Raw genomic sequence first — 15,262 nt, 5'->3', positions numbered from 1 at the left:
GTGTGGAAAATGAACGAGAAAAGAAAGAAAGAAATTTTGCTTGTTTCGACACTTGGGTGCGCTGTAGCAACACTCTGTGGAAATCATATTCTAGCATCCAGTGTGAATCGCACAGTTTAAGTTCATTCTGCATCCCGGTTGGCCATTGCCCTTTACTTCTTATATAAGGTAAGTCAGATGTTCTTTTAGACACATACTGGACGTTCAATAAACACAACCAGACTCCTACAGAACGCACTGTAAGCACAATATGAAGATTTAAAAAAAAAAAACAACAAAAAAACTAAAAGAAAATCTAATTAAAACAATTTACTGCATTTGTGTGCATAACATCTATTTTCACTGCTTCTTGTTTATCTGTCGAAATAGGGAGAAGAGATAAACAACGATCCTGATATTTTGTGACTTTAGTGTTTCTTTTCTTTCTAATTATTTCTAATGTCTTCAGACAACCAGGAAACACAGACCTAAGCAAATAATAGAAACTGGCGTGGGGAGTAGTCAGCCGTGGAGCCCTATACTCATTGGTTGCCTCAGACACAGGAGCTCTCCCTCTCACTCTCACATAAATGCGCTCCCACCGCCAACCGTGGCAGAGAGTCACGGGCCACAGAGAAGAGGAGGACACACCTTCCGCTGATTTTTGTCACAGTTTGCACGGGGATGCGTTTTGACCCACAAAAAGGTTCAACATCCGACTCGTGCTTTTTGCCAAGCAATTTTGCCATTTCTTGCGCACGCATCGTCTCCGAGGCTGCGGCGTTCCCAACCCACGATGACGGGGGTTTTTGAGAACCTGAACACAGATATGCATTCGAACCAGATTACCTCGAACAATTACCACAGCTTGCACAAATCGCAGGAGTCCCCTACTCTGCCGGTCTCCACGGCGACGGACAGCAGTTTTTACAACAACCAGCAGCCGGGGCACTGCGCCGGGTCTCCCTTTGGCCAGCTCGGCTCCTACCAGTACCACGGCAGCGCCACGGGCTCTGTGCCATATCCTAATGCAAAGTCATACGACCTGGGTTTTAATTCTTCGTATGGTGCATATGGCTCTTACGGCTCCAACTCGTCTCCTACTCCAGCCGAGACAGGTAATCTTTCTTCCTGGAACGTGCACGCATTTTATCGACTTTTACGCATTTTGTTTGCGATGCTGACTGGTGGCTGACAATTTGCTGGGACACAAATTAACAATTCATTCCACAATCCTTTGTGCAGTGTGATTAGAAACCAAGCTTATTTCAAAACAAGTCCCTTTCTCAGTTTTTCAAACATTACTTATTTGTGCCCAAAATTTTAATTTGATGCATCTAAATGTAGTTGATTATTATAAACCGCTGCAAATGTGCAAAAAGAAAAAGTTTTGACCAAAAAGAAGTAGCTAAATTCTTTACTTAAATTGCTTTTGATTTTCCCATTAGAGAAAGAAGAAAGCGAGCCAGAAATTCGGATGGTTAATGGAAAACCAAAGAAGGTCAGGAAACCTCGAACCATTTACTCCAGCTTCCAACTGGCTGCTCTTCAGCGGAGGTTTCAAAAGACCCAGTATTTGGCTCTGCCAGAACGGGCCGAGCTGGCAGCTTCGCTGGGCCTTACGCAAACACAGGTGGGTACATTTGAGGCAAGGCTTTGTGCTTATCGACATGTCAACTTTCCCAATTAAACTGACGAATGGAGACTTAAACGTGGTTAATCGGTGTTGCTATCTGTGTCCGGCTCAGGTCAAAATCTGGTTCCAGAACCGCCGCTCCAAGTTCAAGAAGCTGTGGAAAAGTGGCGAGATCCCCCCAGAGCAACACGTCGCTTCCAGCGAATCTCCTCCGTGCACGTCTCCGTCGACTACTGCCTGGGACTTTCCACAGACTCAAAGAATGAACGGTGTCAGCTCGGTTTTACCTCAGAGCAGCGGCAGCCCTCCCAACACGACTGCGCCTTCGTCGTTTTTGGCAAACTACTCTTGGTATTCAACTACGAACTCTACGACGCATCTGCAGCCTCCTTTGGTCCAGCATCACCACAACTCAGCTATAAGCGCTGGGACGATATTCTGAAATAAACAACAACAACAACAACAACAACAACAACAACAACAACAACAACAACAACAAAGCATCGGTTCTAAATCGGACAATAAATAAATGCCAATACCTTGATTTCACAGACCTCGTGTGCGTCGTTACGCGCAGAAGCTAGCAGAAATTAACGCAGCAAGACAGGTTCATGGACTAATTTTGATGCTTGTGATGTGATGGATACAGATTTCTACACTTATTTTTGTATTTATTTATTTTCTTTGTGTGAGGGATGAATGAACCACTATTACCCAAAGCATTTACAGCAAGGCTACGAGCCTACTTTTACGCGGACGTCACTTTCATTTTTTTTTTTTTTTTACATTTTCTGGAAAAGAAACCTGAAAACTTTGACATCAGGACAACCTGGCTGTCACAGATGTAGCGAAAATTATATCCTAACTGTATTGTGCCTTTTGCAATATGACCTCAATTTGTTCTGCGGGAAAAATAGCATATTCACTCCTCAGATAGCTTAGTTGATATAAATATACAAGAATGGTAAAGGTCTTTGTAAATAGCTTATTTTATCACATCTTTTTTTTATTTTTTACAGTCTTTGTTGCTCTGACTCTTCTCCTTAGGATGTTGATGCAAATTCATTAATCACCGTACAAGCTACTGATTGTTCCACCCCTGATTTACTTGTATTCCATTTTTATTGTGGTTTGGTCTTATTTATTTTAGCAGTGTTTCATATATGGTCAGATGTTATTTAAATAAAATGTTTCCTGTGCTCATGCATTCAGCTTTTTACTTAGCCACATGCTGTTCAGACTATGCTGATTCATTCAATAATTAATATTTTTCTAGGTATCTGTTTAAAAAAAAAGAAAAAGAAAAAAACTCTATTTCGTTATTTTCATTGTAAAAAAGGGAATTCAAACTTTTTTTTTTTTAATATGAAAATTTAGATCCTTAATATAGTGGCATTTTTGTGTTCGTAGAAAAACATTTATACTATTTATGGAGAGATTTAGTTGGATATATCATAAAAAAACATACTAATAGTTTGATACATCATCAAAGTACTCTCAAATGTCAACTTACATCCTCATTAAAAGTCAAATTAAAAGGAAACGCCTTAATTATTTTAGCAGTAATAATTTTATAATTAGCATAAATGCTAAAAATCCTTGTCAAGACAGCTGCAAACACATCTGCAGATGCTGACATAATTAATAGCTTAGGAATATTTCTACCTCATAGCTGACAGTTTCAAGCGTAAAATTGTTACTTATATAACAATATTTAACTAGAATACCTACAAAATGTAGAAATTCCTTAACCAGACAGATACAAACACATCTAGGTACTTGCAAAATGTATATCTTGGTGCTAAGCGTTTGCTCTTCCTCTCCGTTGTAGAGCTTAGGTTGCTAAGCAACAGTAACCATTGGTTATCTTGGGTAATTTGACATAAGCGAAAAAACGTTTAGGCTAATTAATATTATGCCGATATTTTTAGCTTATAAAACAGAACTTATAAAATACAAGGCTGCAAGTATGTGAGAAAAAAAATCTTTATGTACTGGTGACATTTAATGGTTTATATAGCTTATATTCTATAAATTAGAAAGCAAAATTAAACCTGTTTTTTCTTTAACATGTGCTATGCTTTTTAAACAATATTAAATTTAAAAGGTCAATTTATTTCACATTATTACAAGAAATGCAGAAACTTCTTGGTTAGTCAACAATGTTAGAAACTTAGTAGTTAAGCCATCATGTTACCATTAGCTGTCATGCAAATAGCCACCTTATATAAACTCTGCAGGATTAATTAACTTGGATTGCTAACCAACTATGACGATTGATGAGCTTGGGTGGTTGGGGTTAAGTTAGCAAACCTTTGAAGTAGCTAACATAGCAGTTATTCATCATGTGTTAATTAAACAATTCTGTTGGATTGTTTTTGTAATTATTTGTACATATTTGACCTTTATGGCACTGGTAGGCAGAGGTGAGTCTCCCTTGAATGTTGTTGCTCTTAGTAAGTCCCAATCCTCTGCAGACTACCCCCATTCTCCTGCCAACATACCCACAACTACAAAGACCAAAAAACCTTCAAAAAAGGTTTATGTTCTTATATTTATTTATTCTGTAACTTGTCAGAAATTGTACTTTTCTTTTTATCTGTTAACTAGCATTGACCTTGACTTGGCTGACCACATTTTGTGTTTTTATATCTATCCAAGGTGGTCCTTGTGGCCAAAACCTTTCAAAATATTCTGTTTTGTATTTCTCAAACAGAATAAAGTTTCCATTAATCTCAAATTCCTCTTAAGGAAAGATTTGAGCAGTCGGAGAGTTTTAAAATAAGTAAATAAATAAATGCTGGCTTGTAACCTGCAAATCCGTCACCAACTTCAGTGTCGTCAGCTAGCCACAGTGTACTTACATTGCTTACACAGCATAAAAATCCCCCACTTGATTGTTTGCAACAAGCAATACAAAGTTACTTTGCGGATTAACAGATAGAAACTTTTTCCTGACTGGTTTCCCCCCAGGTAATGCTGCCCAGGGCAGATGGCAATATGTCCCTTATCAAAAACCACCCTTGTTGGCAGAATTTATGGGAATTCTTGAAATGTATGTGCTTGGTATTTTCCATTACCAGTTGTTTAGACGAGCAGAAAGCAGAAGCATGGGTAGCTACAGCAAGCTTCTGGCATGCCAGAGGGGAAAGATGAGGGAGGGCAAAAAAAGAAGACAAGTTCCTCAGACTCTGTGGAGTCAGGGAGACTTTTTTTTTTCTCTCCCCCCAGACGTTTTATGAACTCAGCCTTGCAAGAGAAAAGGAGACAGGAACAAGATCCAAGGCAGCCTGGAGCTTAACTAGACCATCAGGCAAACACTTCTCACGTCTCACAACAAGCCTCTGATCTCTGAGGACGAGCAAGTTGACCCACATTATTCACGTAGATTGAAGAGAACATAGACACACGCCTTGGAACTGAAGCAACACGGACCAAAGATATTTTATATATTGAACATATTATTTCGATTTTTGAGGCTATTAAATGAGCTGTTACAACTCCAGCTGGTGCAGTGCACTGTAAAGAGAATTAGCATTGAGTAATATTCATTAAAATAATTTGAAACTTATCAAGTTTGAAAATGAAGTAAATGACAGTTAAATCCTAATATTTAGACTGCTAAATTTTGGGGCGGCAACAAAAATGAACTGAAAGCATTCAGTCAGTCAATGTGGTTTCCAGCAGAAAACTGTAATGCTAACAGCTAGCATTTGATGGATTTTTAACAGGATTACTATATCTGGTTACTAAAAGTTGAGAACTGTGATAAAACCTGTCCTTGAGAAGTGTAATTTCAGTGTAATTTCAGCTTTGGCTTTGCAACTGTGCTAATGCTAAAGTCACACTTGCTAGCAAACTTCACTTATTAATCCTGACACACATGACGTCAGCTAACATCATATCTTAGTCATAATTATCAGAGAAAAAGGCTACATGACGTTTTGTTAGAATAGATTTCAGAAATGCTTTTTTTTTTTTAACTAACCATTTATTTGTTTGACAACAGCGCTAATGCTACAGTCAGTCCTCCAAGCAAGCTGAGCTTGTTAACCTTGAGGTAAAGCTGTCAGTGAAACACACAAATGTTTCCATGTCACTTCATTAGACTTTGATTTTAAAACTATGTATCCAACGTAAGCTAATTTTGAAGTGCTATTGCTATGGCTAAACTTTCTAGCAAGCTTAGATTCCTCGTTAAGCTAAAAATTGCTAATGAACACCTGTACTTGTGTTGAGGAAGAAGTTTAGCATCCTACCTGTTTAAAAAGAAATTAAACATTTTCTTTTGGTTCTGTTTTTGAGTTTTTGCTATTTCAGCCACAATCCCAAACCAGCTCTTATTCCAGACGAGCAAAAATTATTGCAGTTCAACTAATTTGGTTTAGTAAATATAAATATTTAATTAATTTATCTTTTTCTAGTTAGCTCAGTTCTACAAAGACATTTAAATCTATTTAAGTAAAATATATGCAAATTGTAGTCAATGTTATTGATTCTTCACTTCTCAGTGGAGTACATGTTAGTCAGGTGGGATTAAAATGATCAAATTATTACCTTTAACCGACTGGAGGCCATAAAGTGGGATCTTTTCCTTGTACATAATGAGGACTGCAGCATGTCAGTTGTTATATCTGATGGAGACCCCCACACTCCATCCCTGCCCTCCACCTCCTGGGGAGCTGACAGTATCTGACAGGCCTCCAGGCGTGCAGCCAGCCTGTGTTGTGTCCTGCATGTATGAACATGCTAAATACATTCTATATCTTTAATTTATTCTGTAAACTGTCAGCTGATGTATGTAGCCCAGACGTATGACAGATTTTCATGATCAGTATATTTGCAGTGTGAAACTACTTTTTTTTTTTCTGTGTCTCAGTGCCATTTAAAGCTGTTGTGGTTCATAGTTTTGCGTTTCTCTGGGAAACTTGTAAATGCCACAAACCCCCCTATCCCCATTTAAACCCTGATCTGTAATTTCATCCACATTTGCTCTGGTTGGAGCATTCCGGCTTTCAAATCTGAAAGCCTGCAATTACTATATAATTCTTCGCAATTTTAGATGTCCTAATATGGGGTGTAATTTTTTACACAAGACAATTTCCCGCTATTTCAAGCATCAACATTGTCAAAGTTGTATGTACATAATAAATGGGAATATCAATGCATAGTTTTTAGCCTAACATCTTGACTCAACGATAATTATATCCGTGTGGAGCCTACGCGGAATTAGCCTGAATTGCATGGTAACTGCTGCTTTAAATTTTAAAAAAAAATTACTCATAATTTCCCCCAAAGATTACCAAGATCTCGAGTGCACAATGTCATCAGCGTAATGAGGAGTAAACATTTATGCTAATAATCTACAATTTTTTCCCCCCTCGTCGCCTATAAAAAGGGGAAATAAAGCAGAGATTTTCAGTCATATTCTGAACTCTGCAGCTATAGCATTGGACCGACACATGGAGGCACTTTGTGGGGATTTAGAGCGCAGATGTGGAGCCTGTGCTGCGGGGAAGCCTTTCGCTCATCCATGCTGATTCCTGAAGCTCCAGGGAAGGGAGTTCAAGATTCAAACTGAAAGGTGGGTACTTGATGTTTAATCGTTAAGCTTTAACCTTAAAGTCAGATTGCATTTTACTAATAAAAATAAAAAATAAAAAAAGTGAAAGGAAACCAACTGGATTTATGTATTTATTTTTGTCTAATTTTCTGAAGTGCGTATTCAACTTATTTAAAAAAAAAAAAAAAAAAAAAAAAAAAAGATTATTAATTCACTTCTTCAGTTTGGTAAACCCGTAGTAAAAATAAAATCTTCATATGTTTTTTTTTTCTTTTTCGCAACGCTTTAAAAACCGAGGCAAGCAAAGCGAAGTAAACTCGTTACTCTGACATTGTGCCTAGCTAATTTCTGAAGCCTCTCTCCGCATTGACAACTCGGTGATGTACACCTGCAAGCAATTTGTCAGTCTTATAGCTGCACATTGGGCTTAGTCTAAGGGAACAGTGACAAAATGGCAGCTCACCTATTTCGCTTTTTTTTTCTCTCTCTCTCTCCTTTTTTCTTTAGCAGCAGAAAATTTCCTTCAGAGCACATTCTCTTTTGTTAAGGCAGAAAGATCCTCGGTGCGAAAAAAAATTGCTCATAATTACCTCAGAGATAGGAAACTGCATTAGAATAAATAAGGGCGAAATTACTGTAATTATACCGGGTTTGATGGGCTCAACTCGTATAATCAAGGGGAGAATACAGCGAAATAACACTGACCCTCTTGGGTGTGCAGCTGCGCCTTTTCTGGGAGAAGGTAGGCAGATTTTATGCCACAGTGCTCCTGCTTCCTTAGTGGGTATATCTTCAATAGGCCTATAGACGTGATGTGGGCTGTTCACAAAGGACTATATGTGCCTCGAGTTCTTAAAATAACAAAGAAAGCAGAATATAAGGAGTAATAAACAAGGCCAGAGCGTCTTAAATTTTTTTTATTTCTCTGAAGCTGCTGCTGTTGCTCATAATAATAATAATAATAATAATAATAATAATAATAATAATAATAATAATAATAATAATAATAATAATAATGGTAACTTGCGTCTATTTAGTAAAGCATCTCTCCAACAAATGATTTCTAATTGTATAAATATAAGAAGGAGACCATTTAAAAGCTTAAGTTGATCAATGTTTCTCTTGCAAATATGAAAACACGAAAACGAGTATTACATTTTCTTTTTTCCTTTCCATTCCGCCCTCCGAGTACATTGTTTTGTATTATTTCAATATGCATTGCTCTTTTACATCAGTGCATTTCATGCGATGCTTATGTGTGTGTGTTTTTTAAAGCTTTTTCCTGTTTATAAAACCATAACATTTAATTTCACTAGAATGTTGTTTGCTTGTTTGTTTGTCTTTTTAATTTTAAGATAGAGTGCAGGGATTTTTGTGGCATCACAACAACAACACACACACACAAAAAAATGCATGGAAACTTGAACCGTATAGTTCAAATATTTATATGCCATATGTCCAGTCAAGAAGCCCGTTGTGTCGATCTTAATTACTTACTCTTTAAGTTGTTGTGCTTTTACCAAATAGCATTTTCACACTGTTTGAAACCCTTCACATATCTGGAACATAAATAATCTCTTAAGTGGCAAAAACTAAAAAAAAATATTGAAATATTAATAGCTCTGGTTTTAAATCCACAGATTCCAGATTAATGTGTAGTAAAAATGCTTCAGCGGTCACGAACGGACGCAATCATTTTATAAGTGAATCTGCATTTCTAACTTGTAGTTCTTTCCAAATGTTTTATCACATCTGCATTCACTGAGCAGAAGCTGGACAATGTAGGCATGTAGGGCCGATTGTTAAACATGGCCATAATCTAAACGGGGCGCCTTTTTTTTTTTCTTTTTTTTTTTTTTTTGCGGCTCACATGGTGTCTGCTACAACAGCCAACATGATCCTGCTTTGTGTCAGCTCGCATTAAAGCTGCACGGCGCTTAAGAAAAGAGGAGGGGGAGGAAGAGGAGGTGGTGCACAGGAAGAGAGGGGTTGAATCAGACACCGTGCTTAAACATAATTTAAATCATATTTTACTGCTTTTGAAACTTTTTCACTTTTATGTACATAAAAAACTCCAGGAACAGATAAATAAATTAAGTGATCAATACAAAACTAAATATCCTCTATGGTGACTAAAACACATGTCGACGAGTAATATACACACACACACACACACACACACACAAAAGCCTAAAACCCTGTTTCACAGCGTATCCAGTAACAGCACAAATAATAATAATAATAATAATAATAAAAAAAAACGTATCTGAAAATTATACACAAAATACAGTGACAAGTTATAGCTGCTCATCCTCTGGATATTTTTTCTCTCTCTCTTTCTCTCAAAAGCAGCAAATCGGCTGTCCTTTTACATTTTCTTCACATAACATCGGGGCACGGCATAGAAAAAAAAAACGAAAAAAAAAAAAAAAAAAGCTCTGCTTGCGTTAGTGCAGCATTTCAACAACACAGTGTTGTCATCTCAAACACGCACACAGAATGAACACAGACAAGTCTGAATAATTTAACTTAAATAACAAACACATAGAAAACAACACAGCGACGTGAGGATTTACTGTGGTTGTGTCATGCTGTACGCTGGGCGGCCTGACCGGTGGAGTCTGGGATCGGTTATTTGGTTTAAAGCCTTCACTGCTGAGGCCTGATTGGCCCTCAGGTGTTAATACGTGGTTTTAGGTCATCATCTGGCGTAAACAAAACAAAACAAAACAAAAAAGCTTTTCTCATAAACATACAGCTCAACAACAGAATTCTTCACACCAATTCGAGTTTAAGAAAAAAAATAATAAAAGAAACGTAAACAACAGCAGCCAAAGAGGAAAAAAAAAGAAAAAAAGAAAAATGTTTATCTTTTTTTTTTTTTTTTGTCGTTTTGATTCCCGCTGCCACGGACTTGCTGCCCTGCGTGGGTGCATTGTGCGCCTTTTCGCTCTCTCAGCGTCCCACCCCCCACTTTTTGCTTCTCCCTCCCCTCTTCTCTGCTAGCTGGCACGAGGAGGCAGCCGTGTCAGCTCGCTGGATGCGGCAGCTTTTTTTTTTGTTTGTTTGTTTTATTTTGTTGGGGTTTTTAAAATTTTTTTTTTATTTTTTTTATCATCAATGCCGAGGCCGAGCTCGGGCGGCTGCGGGGTCCGTCACCGTCCTTGACGCTGGAGCATCGGCTCACATGAGCTGCGACTGTTGCATAGACTCTTGGTGTGTGGTCGGGTACCACGAGGTGTAGCTGGGGATGTAAGAGCCGGTCGTGCCCACCGACGTCTTCACGGTGGTCGGCGACGTCCAGACCGGTGCCACGGTGGGCGAGCCGGTGGAAAGTCCACGACCGGTGGCTAAAACGTTGGTGTCGATTGTGCTGCCGCCTTGCTTCATTAGCTTCTTGAATTTGGAGCGTTTATTCTGAAACCAAATTTTCACCTGGGGGGGGGGGAAACAAAGGACGTGTCAAGATTGGAAAGCAAAAAAATAAAAATAAAAAATAGGACTTTTACGCACAATTTACACATGCAGTTAAAACATTATTAATAATAATAATAATAATAATAATAATAATAATAATAATAATAATAATAATAATAATAATAATAACAGTGTGTAGGTATTTGATCTTTTTTTTATTTTTATTTTTACTTGCCTGTGTCTGAGTGAGACCCAGCGACGCCGCCAGCTCAGCCCTCTCCGGCAACGCCAAGTATTGCGTTTGTTGAAATCTCCTGTTGAGCGCTTGGAGCTGTAAACTGGAGTATATAGTCCTTGGTTTTCTAATCTTTTTCCCCTTGCCGTTAAATCGCACCTCCCCGCCTTCCACTACTGTGTTCTTCTCAGCTTCTGGTGCCGCTGGTGAAAAACAAAGGGGAGACGTGTCGGGGAGAAACAAGATGAGGAGGCAGCTGCGACCAGCACCGCTATGCAACAGCGAACACTTGAAGCACAAGTTTTTACACGCTGTACTTTAGGTATAATTGCCCTTAATTGCATACATTGTTTATAGCGTTACGCAATAAATAATTGGAGAGTCTAATTCCACATCTGGGGTATCTGTTCCGCGCTGTCAGTGCAGAAAAATCCAACAAGCAGAGAAAGGCGCCATTAAATGAGGTTTGGGGGGAGGCGGGAGGGGGGAAAGATGCCGCTGCACGCTTACCTGGGTCCTCCAGTCGCGTCTGTGTGAGCCCCGAGCTGTTCTGGTAAGTCTGTACTGTACTCAGGTATGGACTTGTGGGATGGCTGCCGACGGAGTTTACGTACGGATAACCCAGAGATCTGGGGAACGACGAGGCTGGGCTGTAGCTGTCGTGCTGCGTGTGACCTGCAGAATGTAAACAGTGCATGGGATAGTGTCCGTGAGACATGGAGGAAGGAGACATTTGTTGACTCGGGGGTCCAAACTCCATGAAAACGGCTTTTCCTGATGCAGGGCTATTAAGACCTTCTGGAATCGTGGTCATTGTCATCTCTTCTGGCGGTTCCCTCCTGTCTCCTCTGCGCTTTTGTTGTTTTCCTCCTTCTGTGATCTCAGCGAAAGGACGGGTCCCAATTTAAGCCGGCCTGATTTTTTCTCCTTCCATTCATAAGAAAATGCAGTTTGCGCCTGTGAAAAAGTCCTGGGAGTGATGCTGTGGACCGAGACAAACTCGCTCAAAGGTTTGAATCTCGGACTCATGAATATTCATCAAAGGCTGTTGCTGATTGGTCCACTCTGTACGAGCGAGAAGCCGATTGGTGAGGCTGGGGCTGGGGGTCCGAGGAACCTGACAAAGTCAAGGAAGAACCACAAAACCTTAGATCTTTTTTTTTTTTTTAAATAGATATATGTAAAGATGTGATTTCTTTCTTTCTTTTACAAAAAGCGCGCCTATTTTATGATAGTAATACAAGTATTAAAGGTGGCGTCTACAGTGGAGTTAAACAACATTTTCCTCCCAGTCACAGCTGCTTTGTCTGCTGGCCAGTCTGATTAAAGCACTTTTTGATTAAAGCTCCTAATGTGCCATCAGGAGGACGGCGTGTATTAGCATAACACTGGCGTTCAATTTTCATAAGTAGGTCTGTAATTAGTCATGTATTTAACACGGAGAGCAACCTGAGGTGTCAGTTACACCTGCAGCAGAAGGACGAGGATTTGCAGGCTCAGGTATGGGCCTAGTGATGGTGCATGACACCTAAAACGTTTGCAAAAATATCACAACAGTTTGAAATAATCTGCTACATGCAATTAAACTAATCCAATATTTTAAAGCAGCCCCCTTTTTTATCTCTCTCTCTCTGCATACTTTATGTAATCTAGGTTTATTTTTTGATGCATGCAAATGTTTTCTAAGAGGTTCATTTTCAAGTTAGCATCTATCACTTTCTGTTTGTCTCGTTTTAACCATTACATGTAAAAAAAATAATAAACGAAGCAGCAGATTTACATAATTTAATGTTTATACACTGGAAGTCGTGCGATCTTAGTGAGGGTCACAGGTTTGATGTTAAATCTTCCATCTTATTTCTTCCATTAAATTTCAACAACAAAGAAAGAACATAAAAAAGAAAGAAATGTTTAAAGATTTACTTCAAAACATTACGTCTAGCTGTTTGGAAGGAAAAGGATACTGGACGTAAAGTTTCCTAAGTTACAAGATCTGATGTAAATACATTTCAGATCCACATCAAATTTATATGCAGCGAAGCTCAAAGGTATTCATGCCCACGTCAGATATGCATTTAAATTTACTTTTCATTCAACCAATATTTTTTTAAGCTAGAAAATGGCTAAATATAATAAAAACATTTTTCTAAAATGAAATAAGAAAGCATATTTACATTTCATTAAAAAAAAAAAAAACGTTGGAAATTATTTACTCCCTTCTAAATAATCAATGAAAAAGACAAATCTTCATTTTCAGACTGTAGCAATCAAACCCTTATTATAATTGCTGACCAGAGGTTGGAAGGCCTCCCTGCCATCGCCCTAATCTTTGACTCCATCCACAGATTCCCTGTCAGATTCAGGTCAAACCTCTGGCTGAGCCACTGCGAAATGGGATTGTTTCTCAGACTCAGCAAGACTGAATAAATACAACTGGGTCTGTCCCTCGATTTGATTTCTATCAACGCCCCTGGTATTAATCAGCTGCTAAAGTCAAAGAATGTCCACTTACTTTGTAAAAAAAAAAAAAAGAAAGAAAGAAAGAAAAAAAAATCACGTGACGCAGAAAAAACAAAACAAAAAACAACCAGATGTGCGCGCCACCCGAGGTCAGAGATCCTCCTCAGGATGAAAGCAGTGCAAAGTCTCCAGCAGATCTTCATTTCCCCGGGATTCATCTGCAGATCGCAGCTCCTCCGCCGCAGTCTGCGCAGAGCAGAGGCGCAGCTCCGCTCCTCCATCCGCGGTCCCTCCATCATCTCCACCTGAATAACAAATTAAAGGCAGTTAAATTCCCTCACTGCGATTATCAGCGTAATTGCATAATTGAACGGCAAACAGAACGAGTAAGTTGCAGAATGTGTTGTCAAAAAAAAAAATGCAGGCGGCTGACAACAGAACACGCGCGCGTGTGTGTGTGTGCGCCACAATGTGCCAGAATGCCTGCGGATGCTTGGGATTTAAAGATTTCTGTGAAATATTAGGCTATAACCAAAGGCTTGGTCCCGTTGTCCCCCAAGCCCCCCTCTCTCTTAAAATAGGCCAATTTGAAGTGATTTCTCCTGGAATTACTTTCGAAAAATGCCTCAAGATTTCCTCCATCAACAACGACAATGATAATGGTGGTACAACCGATAATTATCATCTTCCAGAACAGAGGACAGATTTTTTATGGGTACTTGGTGGGTGCGACTGATAACTGTCATTATTTTCCCACGATTATAGTATCTACAGACGACTGTGAGCAAAACCATTAGCAGAATTGAGGCAGAATTTGGAGGAAACATGTAAAATAATAGCACAAGTGTACTCCTAAATGAAAGATGTTTATGTGATGCAATTTGGAGCTAGAAAACACTTATTTCAATTTCTTTTTTTTTTTTTTTCGCAAAAAGGTTTCCAGTAACCCAAAGTAATAATCTAATACTAGATGGATTTTCTCAAGCCTCCTAAAGCGCCATTAGGATGAGGCAGACATGTGATAATATTACCGCACTGTCATTAATAATTTGACTCGCCGGCAGGAGGGCAGCGCAGGCCACAGCAGCGCTTCCTGCAGCGGGACTCTTAACTAACCGCACTAAAAATAAAGTCCTTCATGCACGGATGGATGGAGCGCGGAGGCAGGACTCATTAGGAGTGAGTAGCTCTGTGGCTGAGGGTGTTTTAACACCTGCTGCTCTTCACCTGAGGGGTTAGTGCAGAGGTGGAGAGACAGACGGGGAGAGGTGGTGCAGGACGGGGGGTGGCGGGGCTAAACGGCCAACATGTCACCGACTTTATTTCAGTCCGGTGATAGCAGGCTCACCTCAGCTCCCCACTTATCCACCAAATGTTATCCCGGATGGAGGACCGTGCCAAACCGGTGCGTAAAGGCGCAACCTGCGCCTTTACGCACCCCGCAGCGTCTGCGTCTGAGCGACAATTAATTGCTGTCACTGCAGGTGGAGAGCAACAAAATTACATGTTTATTTTTATTTTATTTTTTGTGAATAAGAAAATGTTTTAATTCGAACTTATGATCAAATTTACGTATTTTATTATTTAATTGCCATTCACACCATCTTACGTTTAATTCGCCTCAAAAATGTCAAGCAGCATATCGTCCTTAAATAGCAAACATAAAATAAATATAAAAAAATCCCACCAAATAAAATTATTTATGGAATTACGGACATCAGCTCAGCCACATATCCAAGCGTCATTTGGTGAGCATGTACCAGCAGAAAATGTCAAAACCGTGAAGTTCGCGTTTCAGGTTTATTATTATTACTTTTTTTTTTTTTTTTTTTACATTTTTTTTTTTTTTTTAAAGCAGCCGATCAAACAAGTGAAAAATTGTCTTTTGTTCTGCGCCGTCTCCGCCGCTGCTTCTCCCTGCCATCCTGTAATTTGCGGCCGTCAGTTAGCGCAAACTAGATGCAGCACAATT

General features: G+C 39.2%; 2 protein-coding genes across 3 annotated transcripts; one reads left to right on the top strand and one right to left on the bottom strand.

Annotated features, from left to right (window-relative positions):
- Window positions 1-297: 297 nt before the first annotated feature.
- On the top strand, window positions 298-2,814 carry dlx2a (distal-less homeobox 2a). Its single transcript, XM_008399335.3, has 3 exons — window positions 298-1,097; window positions 1,428-1,612; window positions 1,728-2,814. Exons 1-3 carry the CDS (start codon window positions 776-778, stop codon window positions 2,055-2,057), a joined length of 837 nt encoding a protein of 278 aa, XP_008397557.1. The 5' UTR covers window positions 298-775; the 3' UTR covers window positions 2,058-2,814.
- Window positions 2,815-9,192: 6,378 nt separating this feature from the next.
- Window positions 9,193-15,060, bottom strand: dlx1a (distal-less homeobox 1a). Of its 2 annotated transcripts, XM_008399358.3 has the most exons (4): window positions 13,419-15,060; window positions 11,341-11,947; window positions 10,831-11,033; window positions 9,193-10,613 (listed from the first exon to the last, which is right to left on the bottom strand). In XM_008399358.3, exons 2-4 carry the CDS (start codon window positions 11,648-11,650, stop codon window positions 10,362-10,364), a joined length of 765 nt encoding a protein of 254 aa, XP_008397580.1. In that variant the 5' UTR covers window positions 11,651-11,947; window positions 13,419-15,060; the 3' UTR covers window positions 9,193-10,361. The 2 variants fall into 2 exon arrangements, with proteins under 2 accessions (XP_008397580.1, XP_081459363.1); XM_081603237.1 differs by having other exon boundaries at window positions 11,341-15,060.
- Window positions 15,061-15,262: the final 202 nt, after the last annotated feature.

This window comes from Poecilia reticulata, chromosome 2 (assembly GCF_904066995.2).
Source record: "Poecilia reticulata chromosome 2, P_reticulata-male-v2, whole genome shotgun sequence".
Lineage (NCBI taxonomy): Eukaryota > Metazoa > Chordata > Actinopteri > Cyprinodontiformes > Poeciliidae > Poecilia > Poecilia reticulata.
This window is presented reverse-complemented; position numbering and strand designations above follow the sequence as displayed.

Excerpts from the sequence above, each read along its gene's own strand:
- dlx2a (XM_008399335.3), top strand. The coding sequence starts at position 776 with ATGACGGGGGTTTTTGAGAACCTGAACACAGATATGCATTCGAACCAG. Across the intron at positions 1,098-1,427 it reads TCCTACTCCAGCCGAGACAG|AGAAAGAAGAAAGCGAGCCA; the intron begins GTAATCTTTCTT and ends TTTTCCCATTAG. Across the intron at positions 1,613-1,727 it reads TGGGCCTTACGCAAACACAG|GTCAAAATCTGGTTCCAGAA; the intron begins GTGGGTACATTT and ends TGTCCGGCTCAG.
- dlx1a (XM_081603237.1), bottom strand. The coding sequence starts at position 11,650 with ATGACAATGACCACGATTCCAGAAGGTCTTAATAGCCCTGCATCAGGA. Across the intron at positions 11,034-11,340 it reads GACGCGACTGGAGGACCCAG|CGGCACCAGAAGCTGAGAAG; the intron begins GTAAGCGTGCAG and ends GTTTTTCACCAG. Across the intron at positions 10,614-10,830 it reads TGGGTCTCACTCAGACACAG|GTGAAAATTTGGTTTCAGAA; the intron begins GCAAGTAAAAAT and ends CCCCCCCCCCAG.